Consider the following 19979-nt stretch of genomic DNA (forward strand, 5'->3'; position numbering starts at 1 on the left):
GCAGAATGAATAGCCACATTCTCTTTAACTCCCTCAACGTCACTTCAGTCACTGCCAAGCGATCACGAGGAATGAGGTCAGACTGACAAAAAGTGTCAATGAAATATGATTCCCTTGACTTTCAAAATGACAATAGTAAATGCTGAAAAATCCAGCACCAGTGGTTCTGTAATCTTGCCTTCAAATCTCTGCCCTACAGTTCCATTTATTCCACCCAGTTACGGCCTAACAATTAGATATTTTACATGATACAAACCAAGTGACCAGTCCCTCTGATAGACACATATAAGCAAAAACAACACACACAAGTTCATACAGATACTTGTTTCCCCCACTCTGGAGTATACATCTATATGTCCCAGCAACGCGACCACTGTCATCTCAACAGTGACGTTTTCACAGAGTTCAGTTCTATAAAGACAGAAGGTCTACGTTATGAACTTTCCTTAAACATAATATGCATAAAAATTCTGATGTGCAGAAAAGCCTAGTTGAAAGGTAAAATGGTTTCCAAAAATTTGAAAATAGCATCTAACAACTAACAATAATCAAACCACATTATTGTTTAAATAATGTTAAGAACCTCAGTGACAGACCTCAAATATTCTAGGAAATCACAAAGCATCTGAAACAGATCTCATTTCATGACATTTCAAATTACAGCAGTCTTCTCTTAAATGGCACTTGCCCACCTACAGGAATGTTTCTGCCCATTACATCCTCCAATGTCAAATACTCACCAAGTAGTTGGTAGTTGTACTCTCTTCCCCTCTGCCCATGTATTTGTAAAAGCGATGATCTGCTACCACCAATAATTTACACGTGTTCTTCAAGGGATTGGGGTCAGCTCGTCTCTTCACCCGATGAACAAGCTCTAATATGAATTTGGATGCACTATTAAATCAAAATTCACCAAAACAAGTTTTTTTATAGCAAATTTTTAAATCTAGCATATTTTTGAAACAAATATTATTTGAGCTCAGTATCCTTAACAATATCTTGAACAAGAAAAATTTGGAGACAGAAAAGTGAAAATTAAGAATGAGATTTTCAACCTGTAACATTCAAGGGACTTCCCTGGCATTCCAGTGGTTAAGACACTGCACTGCCACTGCAAGGGGCGCAGGATCAAACCCTGGCTGAGGAACTAAGATCCCGAATGCCTTGTGGCGCCACCAAAAAAACTGAATAATAAAAAAGTTAAAAAAAAAAAAAAATTGTAGAATCCAAAAACAAGGAAAAGTGTAAAAGTACTTCACAGAATAAAATAACCACCTATCTATTGCTCGACTATGGAGGTGTCATTTTCTTCTAGAAGACGTCTACAAATTAACTAACGTAACAGTAAAAATATCCAGATAATCCAACATTAAAAAATTAGTGAGGCTACCTCCCTGGCAGCACAGCGGTTAAGATTCCGCGCTTCCAATGTAGGAGGTGCAGGTCTGATCCCCAGGCAGAGAATTAGGATCCCACATGCCACTTGGCATGGCCAGAAAAAATTTAAAAATAAAATAAAACTTGATCCTTAAATAAAACAGTAATAAATGGGTAGACGATCTTTAAAACATCTGTAAATTCATCTGTCCAAGGGCTGTTAATCTTCTTTTAAACAAAACATACCCTTCTTGCTACCAACTGATTTCTTATAAATGTATCTGAAGACTGTTTTTTCACCATACTGTTCTGTCATTTCTAAATACCTGCTAATGAAAATGTTTTTCCTCAGATTATTCACTTTCCCCTTTCCCCAATCTTTTTTCTAGCGTTTTCAATTATTACAGGCAAAAAATATATATAACTTAAGAAATTTCTGAACAATATTGTTTCCTGTCTATAGTCATACCACCCTGAACATACCAGATCTCTCCTGAACAAAACTATTTTCAAGCCAAAATTAATACTATAATTATTTGATAATCACGTTCTTTTTTTTAAAATCAACTAACAACCACCCCTATTGAAGACAGCTGTTATGCTTGCTTTTTATTTGAAATGTATGTTTTTCGTCTTACCATCAGGCAGCTCGCTGTCTACCAGCCCTTTCGGAAGCAACTCTTCATTATCCGCCTTTATATAACCGCACACTTTTGGAGACTGTAAACGTGAAACATTCTTGATATCTTCAGATTTATAAACTAACATTCTTTTGTCTTTAGTATCATTAATTAGTCTCCAAAGCGGCTAAAATAGGAAACAAATATAACTGAGATGGAAAATATAAAACTGCCTATTAAATTCTTATAACACCCTTTGCCTATTTTTAGATATCAGTAACATTCATTTCCAGGTTAAGTAAACTGCCTAGTCAAGACCAAGTTCTTCTCTGTAAGGACACTGGTCTCATCAGAATTAGATAGCTCATACAAAAAAAGATGCTGTGTCTGTGTATCTGTGCATCTATGTATCTCCATATCCATCATGGAAATGAAAATCAAAACCCGAAGGACACCATATCCACTAGGACAGCTGTAATCAAAAAGACATATAACAAGTATTGGCAAGGAAGTGGAGAAACTCTTGGAGAAACCCTCATCGACTGCTCGTGAGAATGGAATATGAAATACAGAACGCAGTAAACCTAAAATGCTAAGGATGTAAACTGCGGTCACTATGGAAAACCGTGCAGAAGTTTCATAAAAAGTTAAAAAAGGAGTTATCATATGACCCAAAAATTCCATTCCTAGTATATTACATACCCAAGAGCAATGAAAATATACGCTCACATAAAAACGTGTTCAAAAATGTTCACAGCAGGATTAGTCCTAACAGCCGAACAGCAGACACAATGCAAATACCCAACTGATGCATCAATAAACAAAATGTGGTCTATCCAAACAATGGAATATTATTTGGCAATAAAAAGAAATGGTGTACTTGACACACGCTATAACATGAAGGAATGTCAAAAACATTCTACATGAAAACAGCCAGACACCAAAAGATCACATGTTGTGTGATTCCATTTATATGAGTTGACCAAGCAAATCTAAAGAAACAAAAAGACAAATATAAACAGAGAATAGATTAGTGATTTCCTAGAGCTGGCAGAGTTGGGGGTGGGAAGCAGATGGTGGACTTCTAAGTAAGTAATAAACCACTTGATCAATTTAAAAATTACTAATCTTATGCTAAAGTCCTTCAACAAACCTGATGAGTTTACTTTTAAGTGACCATTTCACAGGAAAATGTTAATTATGATCATTTTTGTACTTGGTGAAACAGAGAGGAATGAATGAAAACAGAATTCCTAACTGTCCCAAGGGAATTATTTGGAAAAGTGAGGAATCTGAGAAAATTTAACTTGGATCTTAGGGCTTCCCTGGTGGCTCAGCGATAAAGAATCCTCCTGCAATTCAGGAGACTACCTGTGATGCAGGAGACATGGGTTCAAGCCCTGGGTCAGAAGATCCCCTGGAGAAGGAAATGGCAACCCACTCCAGTATTCCTGCCTGAGAAATCTCATGGACAGAGAAGCCTGGCAGGCTACAGTCCAGGGGGTCAAGAGAGTCAGACACAACTAAGTGACTAACCACCATCACCAACTTGGGTCCTAAATGCACACATTTTTGGACTAAGAAAAGATGATCTTAAGGAAATAAGCAAACATGTGCATTTTGGCAGAAACAATGCTGCACACTCCCCCTACTGTTTATCTTTCTGAGCACAGGAGGTTAGCTTTTCCAGCCTCTTCTGTAGGCAGATCAGAGACAAGAGTTCTGGAACGTGGGCAGAAGTGACGCAGGCCACTTCTAAGCCTGGCCCATAAAATTCCCCTGTGGGATTCTCCAGCTGTTTCCCTTCTGTGGCAACCTCAGAGATGTGTTCATGTTCCAGAGTATTCTCTAGAGACGTAGAAAACACTTCAACCCACAAATCAGAAGCAAACAGTTTGTTTTCTGGACCGGTATCTGACATGCAGTGATGTGTCTCACACAAACGTAGCTCCTCTGGGCTTGTTTCGACTGCTACGGTTTCAATGAAAGAGTGGTCAGAGCCTGAGTGTCCTATAGCTTCGTCTTTTAACTTCTCAGACTATGAACTGTCACCTTTTATTGACCATGTACTTCTAGAGCATCTATGAAAGAGATTTCCCTTTCATCTTTGAAAAGCTTTACCTTTTGGAAATTATTAAGAGAAAGAATAAAGAAAAGAGGAGGGAAAGAAAGTTTCCTCTTCTATTATCCATCCCACATATGACTTTCTCTCAATTGTTGTACTCAAAAATACAGAGTGTGTCCTATGACAGTATCTTAGGTATGCTTTTTAAAAGTCTTTCATCTATTTTTCTGGTCTTAAAAAATAAAACTTAAATACAAGGAGAAAAGAAGTATAATTAAAGACCTTTTTCTCCCTAAAACAACTGTGAAATGGCTTTCTAAAAATAAGAGACATACGCTCCTTGAAAAAAAACTGACATGCAGACTTACCTCTACATTATATTCTGCCCCATCTGTGTTGATTCTTATTGTAATATCATCATCTCCTATGTGTGCTAGAACCCTAGAGTCAGGCTCACCTTAAAAAAAAAAGCCATTATTAAAAAAAATTTAAGTCCAAAAATCTATGCACTACTGTTGATAAAAATCTACCACACCCTTCTACAGCGTGGAATGCGCCCAGGCACCATGGAGATCTAAGGAACACAGGCCCAGAAAGTGGGTGGGTATTCTCACTCCCGAGGAGGAATCTCAACTCTAGTCATCTAAAACCGGCCTCTTTCCCTCAGGTCTCTTATGAGAATTATCTAGAGTATGTTACAGAACAAAAGAGAAAGTACAAATTTTCTTCTGGAATAACTTTACCTACTCTGGGGTAAGAAAGAGGCAGGAAGCATGATCTAGAATATACAGGTCTGGAACTATACTTTTTGAGTATTTTAGGGCCATTTTTTTCTTACTGCAGAAAAATTTCCAGAAGTAAACTGCAATTGCTTATTTAATATATTAAATAAATACATGATAGAAGGTAAAATAATTGATCTATGATCCCATCTTCCTTGCTTACAATCTCATAAGGGAAGTCTACAGTCCTTCCCTGGAGACAAAAGGAGGTTAAATTCGTATGACTTAAGAGCAACTCTCGGAGAAGGCAACGGCAACCCAGTCAGTACTCTTGCCTGGAAAATCCCATGGATGGAGGAGCCTGGTAGGCTGCAGTCCGTGGGGTCGCAAAGTCGGACACGACTGAGCGACTTCACTTTCACTTTTCACTTTCATGCACTGGAGAAGGAAATGGCAACCCACTCCAGTACTCTTGCCTGGAGAATCCCAGGGACGGGGGAGCCTGGTGGGCTGCCATCTATGGGGTTGCACAGAGTCGGACACGACTAAAGCAACTTAGCAGCAGCAGCAGTAGCAGTAAGAGCAACTCTATTGTACAATCAACATACCCAATCAGTAATGACATGCTGGATAATACCCATTTCCTCCTGTTTGCATGCTTCTGCTTTCAGACTTACAAAGCTCAAATAAAAGAGACAAACAGTAGAACTTCTTTGCCACCCCATTCTCCTCCCCTCAAAAAAGAAAATACAACTCTGGTTTAATCTGGATACCCAACCTCCCAGTAGTGGTAGCAGTGTTAGTCACTCAGTCATGTCCAACTCCTTGTGACCCCACGGACTGTAGCCCGCCAGGCTCCTCTGTCCATACACGAGGGCAAACAAATGAGCACCTACTCACCAACCACATGTCCGCTAAAGAAGTCCTGCCATTTGACTGGATACTCCCTTTCATCTTTCCCATCTACCACCACGACTTTGAAATTTTTGGAAAAGCGTTCAGTACTTGATGTCAGGTATAATTTAAAATGCCTAAAGAAAGAATGCATCTCAACTTGAAGCACATAAACCTTTAGGAGAAGAAGCTTCAATAAGCATTTATTGCTTATTGAACATTCAACATCAATAAGCATTTATAACATGTATACCCCTGACCCAATACAGTAATTCACCTTTCAGGAATGTATCCTAAACAGACACCTAGACAAAGTATATTTATAAAAGATATTCCCTGGAGCACTGTTTGTTACATCCATCTGCAGGGTACTAAAAACAGGAATATTTCTGCAGCTGTTACAAATGAGGTAAATCTACGCTCTCTATATCACCCACACGTATATAGATCTACATGCAAAAACTGCTCATTAAATCTTGTGGAAGTTTATAAGGAAACTCGCTGGGTCTGGGAAGCTTCTTCTAATTCTAACAGAATTAGAAGTAAAAACCTCTTACACTTGCTGTCTGTTTTTTTAGGGAGGGGGCCCCAAGCCCTAAGAGATCTTAGTTCCCCTACCAGGGATTGAACCCTCACCCGCTGCAGTGGAGGCCTGGAGTCTTAACCACTGGACTATCAGGGACGTCCCTCTGCAGGATTTTTTTTAAAGCTAGGTACATATATTATTTTAAAATACTTGTTGGAGAAGGCCTATCCCATATATAAAGAAAAAGTCAGCCCATTTATATTCCCCTAATGTTTCGGATATGAATAAAACTCTCTAAAAAGACTTTGGAAAGAAGCCTGTAATTATCTAACAAATTTACATCTGCAAAACATGAGATATTAAAGTTAATGACCAAATAGACCACACATCTATCCATGTATGCTATGACATAAGAGCAATTCAATGAGGAAAGAGCACTGAATTGTAGACCCAGCTCACCACTAGGCTGTGAGCTAAATAAATCCTTTATCTCTAAAGCTCAGTGTCTTCATGTATAAAATGAAGACAGTACTCAGTATAAGGCTGATAATTCTAAAGCAGCACAAAAGTATTACAACCACTGAATTAATTAAAATTCTTTGTCAGAATTCCAAAAAATAAATTATACCATCATTAAACAACAATAAACAACCATCATTAACACTTTTGGAACACACATTTAATTTTTAAATAGTCATTAGTATGAATTTTAGAATAAGCAATACATTATTACAAGAAGCCTGACAGACTATAATTATACTAATCACAAATCTTTACAATGTAACTAAGATTTAATTAGACACTCCAATTTTTCTGCTTTTACCAAACCAAGTACCCCACTGCCCCAACATTATTTTATGAATACTTCAAATTACCTTTTCAAGGCTGAAAAAGTCAGTAGTGTTTCTAAGTGTGTCGAGGCCTGCAGCTCCCTCTTTCTCACAGAATGCTGCTGGATATTGGATAAGGAGAGGATATCGTAGTCCGAGAGCAAAGAATCAAGCTTTTCTGAAATAAAGGTAAAAAGATTATTAACACTGAAACCTAAGAATCAATTGTAATACCATTAAAACAACACTTCCTGATGTAATGTCCCAGTAGTATCAAAGTATTCTTATCAAACACACACACACACTCACACACCCCTGAATCTAATTAAGATAGAACTTACAGTTTTTCAGACAAAAAGGGATTAGAGGTTGCCAAATTAAATAACCACCTTAGGAAGTAACCAGGCACACCCAGAATGTTCCATTCCTGCAAAACAAATGACCCAATTTTTCCAGGAAACAAATGGCACGAGAAAGAAGGGAGGGGTGCAGACAGAAGAGACTTAAGAATACAGGAAGCAAGTCGAGGTGTGAGCCTTCAGGGCTCCAAGGTCTAGCGAATGGGCTCTGGAAAGAGACCTGGAACACGTGAACCTAAGTCCATGTCCATGTCCTAATAATTTTAATACCTCAGAGAATATTATAGTATGCAATGAACTAACTTCTAAATTCAAGGCATTTATGGCTATATGTTCAGAATTTCTAAGAACAAGGCTGCCTACATGACCTGCCCACTGCCCACCTGGGCAACATCAATTCCTTACCACTTGATGTAAAGTAACATGAGCAACAAATGTACCAATGGTCTGGGCAAACCAAACTGGAAAAGCAAATCTTTTATAGAAAAAAAAAAAACAACCATATTCCAAATTAGAGAGCAAAATAGTGGTGATTTCCCTATCACCATGCCCTCAACAGACGCAGCAGAACAGCATCCCATGGGACACCAAGAAGTGCAGTGCTACGACCAAATGAATCCCTAAGAAGAAAAATCTAACACTTTTTTACCAGACTGACTTGGAACCCAAGAAAAGCAAAGCTGCACTGCCACAAAGGCAGAACAAGCACTTGTAAGTTCCTGTTTGGCAAAGAGCAAGAGTAAACACTGTAGGTAGAAGTCACTTTTTATCAACAGCAACTCTGCTGTCTCTCCCACAGTCAGGAAGACTTCTGGAAGACACTTTTGGTGACTTAAGTCTCTGTAAAAACTGTCTAAAAATATTTGAGCCGATGTTTCCTTTCCTCTCAACAACCATCACTGCAGAAGCAACGGTATTCAAAATCATTCCAGTGGACTTAGAATGTCCTCAAAATAGAGCAGCAGGAGCTTAAAATACAAGTCTGTTGCTGGTACAGTTAAAAATGCCTACAAAACCATTTTTAAAAGAATCTACCCTATACTTTTCTCCATCCTTTTCTCCTAAATACCCTCAACTGGTTCTTTCATCCATTTATTCACTATGTGCCAACCACTGGTCTAGGGGCTAGGAGACAGCATTCAACGAGCAAAGTCCTTGCCTACAGCAGTGGGAGAGACAGCCAACACCCAAAAGCACCCAGGCCAGCGCTGTGGCATGAGAGTAGGGGAGCAGAGGCAGACAGCAGGGAGGGCCAGTGTCCAGAGTGGCCAAAGAAGGGAAAACGCCTCACTCTCACACGGTATTCAAGCAAACCTGCAGAGGCAACTACTATGTAGGCAAAGGAGGCTTAGTCAAAGTCCATTCAAGGCTCTAAGTCAAGACTAAAGGGGTAGCAAACTTCACACTCATTGGGTACCAACCATTTTCTGTTAACAAAAATCTGCCTTTTATTTTTATTCCAGAGGAAAGCTGTTTTGGAAGGCGTAAATCTCCTTTATGCCAATGGATGGTTACTGGTGACTTGACCTTGCTAATTATAATGCTTAGAGGCACCAATAAAAAACCTTCAAGAAGCTTGTCATTTATCCAACAATTTGAGTGTTTTGTTTCCTACAAGACTCCATACTAGGCATTTTACGTTATCTTCACCAACATCCTTGGGATATTTTCCCTACCTTCCACATGAAGAAACAGACTCGGAGAGAAGAGTATCACAAAGCTAACACAGCACAGCATAAGGATTTGAATTGGGGCCTGTCTGGCTGAAAACCTCAAGCTTTATTGATTTCAACTTTGAAACTGCTGAAAAATAGCCTAGCTCTTCCTGGACCCTCCACTTCTTGGCCTCCTCCTTTTTGATGTGTCAATCAAACATGATTCTGCCTCCCTCTGAATTCTGCAGCCTTTTGTTTACACCTCTCTCCTGGCATTTTTGAGTTATATTTGTCTTGTCTCACAAACAGACTCTAAGACAGCCAAAAGTGAGCTCCGTTTTAAAATCACAGTATCCTTACCTCACGACACCTGGCACAGAACCCTGCACAAAACGGCACTCCCACGTTCACAAATTGCACAGATTCTCAATGCTGAGGTGCTGACACAATCCTTTAGCCCTTCAGCTTCCTTGATACAGGTTGGTACACGGACTGAGTTTCACTCAAGATCATAATCACTCCTACTGACTGAAATACTATAGTTTTATTGTCAACGATACAGGCTAGTTGTTCTCAGAGTGTGCTCCCCACAACCAGCATCACCTGGGAATCTGTTTTCTCCCCAGTTCTCCACAATCGGAAATTCTAGGCAAAGGGCCGTCATTTGCGTCTAAGGTGCCTTCCAGGTGATGCTGACGTTCATTCCAGTCTGAGAACCACTGAACTAGGCAACTAAGGAAACAGCTCAAAGCAAAGGGAAAAATCTTCAAGGATAAAGATGTTCACTGTTCAGTCTTGCATTAGTTTTAAGAACAAAAAACTGGAAACAAACTAAGTACCTGGCAAACAGAGAAGGGACAGCACTTCCTAATGACAAAGAAAAGAAATATGCAACCATTTAAAAGCTGCCAACAGACTGTAAGAACATGGGAAAATACTTACATTATAATAGTAAACAAACAAAGGTAGATTTTAAAATCTATTCCTATTGCATGACCTTAACTATGTACAAAAATAGGACTAGGAAAAAAATAAGAGCAAGATAGTAACATCACTGGTTATCTTTGGGTATTTTTCTATAATAAGCACTTTTAAAAGGGAATTAGCTAAAGCATGTTAAAGTACTTAACTAATACGTTTCCACTGTAATTTATCCTCTTTTTAACTAGAGATCTCAAACCGGACAGCCTGCAGCCATTACAGACAGACAGCAGATGCCTCTTGTCCTGCACTCTTGAGCTCCTGCTCTTACGCAAGCAGTAACCTCTCAGATGCTCAATATTTCACTGCACTTCACCAACTATTGGTGATCCAATTTTCCATGGCTTTTTCAAAAGAATTTCTATTTCCCCCATCCAAATCCAAAAATCTCCAAAAACTTAAATATAAAACAGGTAACTTCCTGCAGTAGAGTTTACGACAGTCAATGCCAGACAATGCTAAGAGAACTATCTTATCAGCTCAGGGTGCCTTCATGTTCTCTCTTTCAGAAACTCCACAATGGCTGCCCAGCACCCGCCACATGAGAACACTTTCCGCGCTTCCTACAAGTTGCTCCAGCAATCACCCTGAACAACCAAGCTTTTCTCATTTCAGCTGCTACAAACACAAATTAGAAAAAGACACTATTTAAAAGAGTACAGCATACAATTTATAGTGTAGTAATACAGTTTACTGGGCTTCCCTGCTGGCTCAGTGGTAAAGAATCTGTCTGCCAATGAGGGAGACTTCGATTTGATCGGGAGGATCCAATCCCCTGGAGAAGGAAATGACAACCCACTCCAGCATTCTTGCCTGGAAAATTCCAAGGACAGAGGAGCCTGGCGGGCTACAGTCCATGGAGTCGCAGAGAGTCGGACACGACTTAGGGACTCGACAACAACAATACAGTGCGCTGTTCAAGAGCACCGTATCATTTAGGATCTCCTCCCAAACCTCTCAGCTCTCCACCGCCACGTGTTAGTTTCCCTCACTTGGCCTCTTCTGCCTAGTCCTCCTTAGGGACCCGACTCTTACTCACTGCTTTTTAAGGCCTTCCACCCCCACCCCTTTCTTACAAACACATCCTGCACATATTCTTCCCCTTTCCACCAGACCCCACCTACTCATTTACTCAACAAATATTTGCTGAAAACCAACCATCTTCCAAGCACTAAGGATATTAATGGAGAGAAAGAAGATATATTTCCAATATTGTGACTTTGGGAGAAAGAGCATGATACTCCCCCACCCACCCACCCACCCCCCCCAAAAAATTACGATACAGTACTTCACAAGTCTAGGGAGAGGAAACTGCAAGAAGTTATAGAAGGACACAGAGGGAGCATGACCTGTGTGGCAAGCCATGGATGCTTCCCCAGAGAACAGCAGTGAAGTTAAAACCAAAAGGATGAGGAGGCGGCCAAGAGAAGAAATGGACAGGGTTCTCAGTGAGGGCGTATCTACGCTGAGGTCCACAAGAAATACACTCAGAACTGAAAGCAAGCCAGGGAGGCTGCAGGGCAGGATGGCAGGGAGAATATGAACAGGTGGGAGGCTGGAGAGGCAAGCAGAGGTCTGGTCAGGGAACTGAATTAAGGATGCAGGACTTCGGACAAGGGCAACAGGTATCAATTGGAAATTTCACCCTGACTGTGAAACCAAATCCCCTAAAACAAAGTTCTCCTGCTGAGCTTATGATCAACATCTCTATCCAAAACTTAACCTCTCTATCCAAAACTTGGGACTGAAACCAAGCAGGACCCTCCCAGGTACAAAAGCCTTTCTGTCTCCTGTTGCTTGTTTGTAGAAAAGGCTTTAGCCTCCCAAGCATTCCCCGAGTTCCAAAGGGCAGATTCAGGCAATTGCTAATTAGAGAAGTGAGGGACTACAGAAACAAAGAAAAAGCAGTCAAGAAACAATCGAGTCCAAGTTCCTCCTCCAGGGATATACAGAACCTAATGACACAAACCTCTGAGTAGTTCTGCACGAACTAGGACCCCTCCCCCCACCCCGCCCCGAGGTGGAGGATGGTGACAAGCTGACCACCAGAACACAGACCCAACTGGTTGGAACCAGAAGGTTGAAGATCAAGACTCATGAAACACCACCCTGTTGCCTCACCACAAACCAACTGGAAGGTCATGCTCCCTGCAACACTCACCCCAAATGTTACCTTTAAAAACCACGGGCAGCCAGGAAGATGGATCTGAGACAAGTCTACATCTCCCACCTTCTCCACTGGCGCCCTCCCAATCAATAAACCTTTTTCAGCTTCAAACTCAGACATTTCCATTTGTTGGGCCTCACTGTGCGTCAGGCACATGAACCTGGGTTCAACAACAACTGCAGTGACTCTCTGCGAACCCACAGACTGTACAGTCCATGGACTTCTCCAGGCCAGAACACCGGAGTGGGTAGCCTTTCCCTTCTCCAGGGGATCTTCCCAACCCAGGGATCAAACCCAGGTCTCCCACATTGCAGGCAGATTCTTTAATTCCCTGAGACTCAGATTCCCTGAGCCACCAGGGAAACCCTGAAGGGGCTAGAGGAGGACAAACCTGCAGTCTGGGAAATCAGCTAGTAAGCTGTTGAGCAATCCGGGCAGAGATCACTTGCTGACCCTCAAGCTTCTCACTTGGATATCTGGGTAGACAGTGGCACCATAATCACTGAGATTACAAGAAAACACAACTGGGAGCAGGTTTGGGGAAGGGATTTGTTAAAAAGAAAACACAAGTCTATGATACCAAATCAGGCTTAATACCTAACTTAACTGTAGTTTCAATCTTCACCAGCAAAGTAATCTTAAGCAACAAGTTTGGAATTGCCTGGTCACCACCAAGGAGGTAATCCATCACAAGGGCCCCTTCATCCCACAGAGGAAGAAGAGATATTCCATATGATAAAATCCTTGCCAGTTCCCTTTCCCCCTAAAAAGATGATGTCTTGGCCTAAAAACTACCCTTTCCTTTCACTCACAGAGCCCGTGTCCCACCCTTCTTTCTATCCAAAGCTTCCATTTGGTACAAACCCTCAGAGAACCCTTCTAGCTGCTGGCAGGCATGCTGCCCAATGCATAAAGTGCCTCGTCAAGCCAATTAGATCTTCATATTTACTTGGCTGAGTTTTGTTTTTAACAGGCTGACATAAGGGGACAAGTGGATGCTGAAGGATTCTGAAGTTCTACACCTTGTTCCTTTACATACAGTCTGCCATTATTCATTTACACAGAACTTTTTTGCATTAAGTCATCATATGTTTGCAGTTGCATCACTGAAAATTCAGTGATTTTAGGCAGAGAAAGAGTAAATCTGTTAGTCTATGATGTTCAAAATCAATTATCAGTGATAAAAAAACAGCTGATACTTCCTTCTTTACGTTCTCAAAGGATACAGAGAAATCTGCACCTTCAGGTCTGCAACAAACCAGCTTTTTGGATCCAGAAATGGAGTGGCCCACAGGTTTGATAAACCTTCCACTCCACCTTTCCCTCAAACCTGAACTGTTGTATCTTCAGGATATGCTTTTATGGCCACTGACTTTGGTACAATGACATAAAATATACCCTTACTTCATTCATCATGTCCAGAGTCAAGTTTTTAAAGTAAAACTGACTTTTGGAAAAAAAATTTTTTTAACATCATAAACATTTTGTTTTGGGGTATAGCTGATTAACAATGTTGTGGTAGTCAGGTGAACAGCAAGGGGACTCAGCCATACATATACATGTATCCGTTCTCCCCCAAACCCCACTCCCATCCAGGCTGGCATATAACAATGAACAGAGTTCCATGTGCAACACAATAGGTCTTTGTTGGTTATCCATTTTAAGTATAGCAGTGTATAGAAAACCTTCCCAAAGTCCCTGACTATCCCTTCCCCCTGGCAACCGTAAAGTTCATTTTCTAAGTCTGTGAGTCTCTTATTAAAACTGATTTTTAAATAATGAAGTGTTGGAAGAATCTGAAAACATTTGTGAACTTTTTACTTGATTTCTCTTTTCTTTTTGCAATCAGCCACCTCTTCCTGGAATTCAGCTTACGGTTGTCATGCAGCGCTGCTGGAGTACTCTGCTCACTCTCCACGACTCTGCTGCACAGAGTATGAAGAGTTCCTCCAAAAGACACAACCAGAGTCACGTCCCCACTTCTCGCACAAGTGGGAAAGGTAAAGTCAGGGCTGCAGTCAAGTGTGTATTTCGCTTGTGCAGAAGACACAGGAGACGTGACTGCTCTTTAGTACTCCTCCAAATATGCAGGACAAGGGAAAGGCCTGGTCAAGTTGCAACGAGCCCTAGGCATGGGAGAATCCCTCCCTGGACTAAGGGATAAGAAAAGAAGAAATGGGCTGTCTGTGAGGCGGTGGGCCCCAAAGACTGGGAACTAAAAACTTCATTTTATGGGTTTATACCAGTTAGGCAGGATGAAGGGTGAGCTGCCTCAAATAACTCCTTATCAAGAGCCCTTCAACTTGGCTGGGACTAAACCTGGGCCAAAACTCTCCAGCAAGACCAGTCAAAGGGAAACTGAGCCAAAGGGAAAGTAAGCCTAGCTCAATGTGTGCTTAGTCGCTCAGTCCTATTCAACTCTTTGTGACCCCACAGGCTCCAGGTCCGTGGGATTCTCCAGGCAAGAATAGTGGAGTGTGCAGCCATTCCCTTCCCCAGGGGATCTTCCCGATCCAGGGTATTCCCAAACCCAGGTCTCCCACATCGTACTTGGATTCTTTACTGTCTGAGCCACCAGAAAAGCCCCAGCCTAAGGGAACCTTGAAAAAACCCTGGATTGATCCCATAAGGCTCTCTGCAGCTGAAATGGATGCAAATTCAGGTTAAGAAATGAGATTACTTCCACAGTTTGCAACATTGCTGCCTATTCCTGGATTAAATCTTGTCTCCTATTTACATTCTTCTAATCAAATAGATAAGAAATTTTGGACATGTGAAGTAAGTGGACATTTGAAGTATCTGTGAATACTGAGATGGATACACGAGAGCGGAGCTTCAGAGAACAAGCCTAGGTCAGAGATCTATATTTGGTAGTTATCAGAACAGTCAAATGGTAAGTGAAACTAGAGTAGCAGAAGAGACGGTCAAAGCTTACAACTCTTATTCTAAAATCATGGCATCTGGTCCCATCACTTCATGGCAAACAGATGGGGAAAAAGTGGGAAACAGTAGCAGATTTTATTTTCTTGGGTTCCAAAATCACTGTGGATGATGACTGCAGCCATGAAATTAAAAGACGCTTGTTTCTTGGAAGAAAAGCTATGACAAACCTAAACAGTGTATTAAAAAGCAGAGATATCATTTTGCCAACAAAGGTCCGGCTAGTCAAAGCTATGATTTCTCCAGTAGTCGGGTATGGATGTAAGAGTTGAACCAAAAGGAGGCTGAGCACTGAAGAATTGATACTTTTGAACTGTGGTGTTGGAGAAGACTCTTCAGAGTCCCAAGGACTGCAAGGAGATCAAACCAGTCAATTCTCAAGGAGATCTACCCTAAATATTCACTGGAAGGACTGATTCTGAAGCTCCAATGCTCTGGCCACCTGATGTGAAGAGCCAACTCACAGGAAAAGATCCTGATGCTAGAAACGAGGGCAAGAAGAGAAGGGGGCAACAGAGGATGAGATGGTTGGACGGCATCATCAACTCAACGGATACTGAGCTTGAGCAAACTCTGGGAGAGAGTGAAGGACAGGAAAAACCTAGTGTACTGCATGCAGTTCATGGGGTTACAAAAAGTCAGACACAACTTAGCAACTGAACAACAACAACAACTCTTATTAAAAGGCAGGAAAATAAAAAACACCACCACAAGAGGGACGTAGGGGAGGAGATACCCAGCTCCTTGGCTCACTTTAAGACTAAGGGACATATGAGAATGCACTTCATTTCACCTCGCTACCTCTATGAAAGTGAAGTCATCTCCGACTCTCTGCGGCCCCATGGAGAGTGTAGCCTACCAGGCTCCTCCATCCATGGGATTTTCCAAGCAAGAATACTGGAGTGGGTTGCCATTTCCTTCTCCAACCTCTATGAAGGTTTCCCTGTGAAGACTTTTCCTGTCCTTTCCTCCCTCCCTCCCAATCTTCTGACTCTTCAAATTATACTTCCAACAGAAAACACTCACCACCTCTCACAAATACAAAACGGTGAAGTAACCGACATTCAGCCAACTGGGCCTTGAAAGACACCTACGCTTAATGTTCTGGAAAACCCCATGAAGGCCAAAAGGCATTCTCCAGTTTCCCTACCCTGACTCTCTGCTTAACTCTTCATTCTATTTTAGAAATAGTTTATCTCTTTCACTAGTACACAGCAGAGCTGCATTAAATTTCTCTTGAAGTAAAATGGGGTGGGCAAGTTGTTTCAGTTTCAATAGAATCCATCCTGTAAGCAAAATTTACATCAAAAGAGGAAGTCAGATGTCAAAATACTGAGCAGAATGATACCATCAATAATGAGAAATGAGCACTGCAAAGTGGAGAATCCCCACAGTAATTACCTCAGGCTACACATTTCAGATACAAACTTTCCCCCCTCATCTGTGACAGTATTTTTTCCTTTCCACCCACTATATTCTCTTTTATTAAATGTTACACAGAGAAAACTTTTGAAATCAAAGTGAGACTTATATACCCCAGCTGCAACCTCAACAAGATACTATGACTAGGCTCACATGACTCATAAATTTCCTAAATTATGCAATTCGTAACAGTTCAACTGAAATCATTTTCCATGGTCTATGCAGTACTCCAAAAGCCAGGATTCTATTATATATATGTATTCTTCAGAAAATGTTGTCAAACCCCTAATTAATATTTAGTACTGTGGTTATATATGGTAACATTTATAGGATAAGAAGGCTGTTAAACAATAAACCACATTCTTTAACTATGAAATTACTCATTGGCCTTGACCAATTCAATCTAAATGCTGGGGCAGGGTTAAGCAACAAGTTACATTCAAAGCCATCAAACACACACACAAACGCACACACAAACATTTTTCAAAAGGAAAAATACCCACAAGGCATGTATTTATTGGCATATATTTATCATTAATGGTACGAACCTGACAGGTCACTACACTTTTCTGAGACTCATCTTTCTTGCCACTTTATTTAAAAAACTAGACATGATCTCCAAGTTTCATTTCAATTCTAACACTAAATGCCTCTATCAGGAACGTCCTTGTTTTCTCTTTTCAGCTACTTAACCTTACAGCCGGGCTCAATATCATCACCTACTTCAGGGAGCCTTCACTAGCCTTCCCCAGCTAGTTTCAGTACCACCTGATGACAATAATTCCCTGCCATAATGTCTTCTAACAGTCTCCTTCATACTCTTCTAGCATTTTCTGCTTAGATCTCTCTATTCCACTATACCAAAAGCTTTTTGAAGATGGATTTGTCTGATCATTATACTTTCAATGTCACACATATTACCTGCATACAGTATGTGTTCTTCAAACATGCAGTGAATAAATGGCTAACTCTGTGCATTTCTCTGGCACCAACTGTCTGCATTTTGCAAATAAAAACACATGGTCAAAAAACAAAAACAAACAAACCCTTAAGATTTGTGACTGTTCCTGAGAATAGACCTAGAAAGCAAGGTTTTCTTAGAAGAAAACACAGATAGTACAGGTACTATGTGCATTCCTAGGATTCCCACTTGTGAACAAGAGAATGATAACAAAACTGAAAGTTGTATTAGTGGTACAAATATTTGCATTTCAGTTTTGTTATTCTCTTGTTCTCAAGTGGGAAACATTAAGTAGCACGAATCCTAGGAATGCACATAGTACCTGCACTATCTATATCTTCTTTTTTTAATATTAGGGCTTCTCTGGTAGCTCAGCTAGTAAAGAATCTGCCTGCACTGCAGGAGACCTGGGTTCAATCCCTGGGTTGGGAAGCCCCCTGGAGACGCGAAAGGCTACCCACTCCAGTATTCTGGCCTGGAGAAGTACACAGACTACTACTCCATGGGGTCAAAGAGTCTGACACAACTAAGCACCTTTCACTTTCCCTTTCTTTTTTCTTATGAAGTGGATCCTTACCTTCTTTCTCCATCCTGACCACCCCTAACTTACCACTGTCCTTCAATCTGTATTAACTTACCGCATCTCAGCACTTCCTACCAGGTTCTCCCTAGCCGTTCATTAAACTAATCACCTGCAGCTCATTTTCAATTTGAGATAACCACAAAGCAGTAGTTCAGGTGAGAACACAACATCTTTAATACTTTCCATCAAATACGGTTTTTGTCCATTTAATAAGAAAAAAGAATTGCCGGGTAAAGTAATGAAAATTTTTTACTGGCCATAAAAAAATCTACACAGTATCTCAGTCTGCACAATATTATATTACATGGCATCATGGTGAGATTTGGAAACCAACCACGAAAAATCACCGAGGCTAGAGCTTCTCACAGTGGGAAAATACAATTTCATACTTATTACTAATTAACCAAACTCTCTTACATGTTAACTTTTAACAGATAGAGAACCCTAACGGTCACTGTAAGTTTTCAAAAACTTCCACCAAATTTCACATCTCTCAATATTAGTCCTTTAAAATCCAAACTCTTCAGAAAATCTAAATAACTCTCTACTTCTATCCTCAAAACTAATCAAATTGGGGGTCCCTGATCATTTTTGTTTAAAATGACAAGGCAGGCATTCACAGTAAATGGCATCACGAGCTGACCTGGCAGGTTTAAGAACCTCCAACAAGCAGCTACATTTTAAATAACTACACCACGCTTATGTTCGCAAAATGCAACTCCAAGAATTCCCCAGTCACCCGCCTTCCAACCAGATTACAGCCTAAGGACCTTCTAGGCAGAAAATCTAGTTCGCTTCCTTAGAGCCGTGGAAGAGATGGGGAGCTCTGGGGCCTTCCTATCCTCCTCCAGAATCCTGCCTTTGCTAAGAACAAAATGTAGCTTTGTTAGCGGGGCAGGACCGGGACCACATCTCCCTCTCCGAAGACGAGCCGTCACCTCTCCCTGCCTTACCGCTTTCCGGAACACACGCCCAAACACAAACTCGAGGGGCAGACCGCTCCCAGGCCCTCAGTCACTAACCGGAGGCCCCCCACCCGACCCCAGGACCCCTTTCCCATTCAGAGAGACAAGCCCAGCTCCTTTACTTCCCCGACTCCGAGAGCCACACCCCCTTCCTACACCGAAAACTTCGGGACGCGCCACCGTCGTCCAACACCCTGCCTCCAAACACCTGAGAGATCCCGCTCGCCTGCTCTTCCCCCTAAAAGCTGCGCGCCCCAGGCACCCGGAGCCAACTCCCCAGGGTCCTTACCGAATCGCCGCGGGGAGCCCCGCTCGTCTGGAGGTCGCGGCGCCAGCACCAGATGAACCAAGCTGGTCAGCAGGAGGACACGGTGCCTCATGGTCCCGGCCCGGCCACCGGCTCCACCTCTCTGGGGGGCAGCCTTCGCCTGAAGGGGGGGCTAGGGACGCCGCTCACATTGGGAGATGAGGGGATCCGCCCGGGCCGGCCCTTCAAGCTTCTTATTCCTCCCGCGCCGCCTACCGGAAGACTCCTGAGCCCGGCTAGAGGCCCCCAGGAAGTGCAAGCAGAGTTCCCAGAGGCTGGCGCAGCCTGCTTCCGGCCGCCGCCGACCCCCGCACCGCCCACAGCCGGAAGCCCGGCGCCACTCGCGGCATGCCGGGAGCCCCGCGCTCGCTCCGCCCCGCGCCGGCGCGCCGCCGTCTTCCCGCCCCCACCCAGTCCCGTCGAGGGTTTTTCCGGCGCCGCCTCTGACGGGCGGTGCGACGTCCTGACTCGACCCAGTGGGGCCTCCCCTCTGTCCCCGGATGACCCCCGCCAGGGATGGGGTAGCTCACGAATGGGCCCTCAGAGGTGCATCCGGCTGTATCCCTCGGTCCCACTGCCTCTGTAAGCGATATCCGTCCGCTTTC

The 19979-nt window shown here is 42.2% G+C and overlaps 1 protein-coding gene across 1 annotated transcript in view; it reads right to left on the minus strand.

The window, feature by feature from the left end:
• ADAM17 (ADAM metallopeptidase domain 17) overlaps positions 1 to 19481 on the minus strand; it is a 43066-nt gene extending 23585 nt beyond the window's left edge. Inside the window, exons 1-6 of the mRNA XM_068979041.1 lie at positions 19357 to 19481; positions 7080 to 7212; positions 5685 to 5815; positions 4431 to 4519; positions 2016 to 2184; positions 741 to 874 (exon numbers count right to left, since the gene is read on the minus strand). Coding sequence (XP_068835142.1) covers positions 741 to 874; positions 2016 to 2184; positions 4431 to 4519; positions 5685 to 5815; positions 7080 to 7212; positions 19357 to 19447 — 747 coding nt within the window. The 5' untranslated portion in view covers positions 19448 to 19481. The remainder of the gene's footprint in view (positions 1 to 740; positions 875 to 2015; positions 2185 to 4430; positions 4520 to 5684; positions 5816 to 7079; positions 7213 to 19356) is intronic.
• Between the last annotated feature and the right edge of the window lie 498 nt (positions 19482 to 19979).

This window comes from Capricornis sumatraensis, chromosome 1 (assembly GCF_032405125.1).
Source record: "Capricornis sumatraensis isolate serow.1 chromosome 1, serow.2, whole genome shotgun sequence".
In the NCBI taxonomy this organism is placed as follows: Eukaryota; Metazoa; Chordata; class Mammalia; order Artiodactyla; family Bovidae; genus Capricornis; species Capricornis sumatraensis.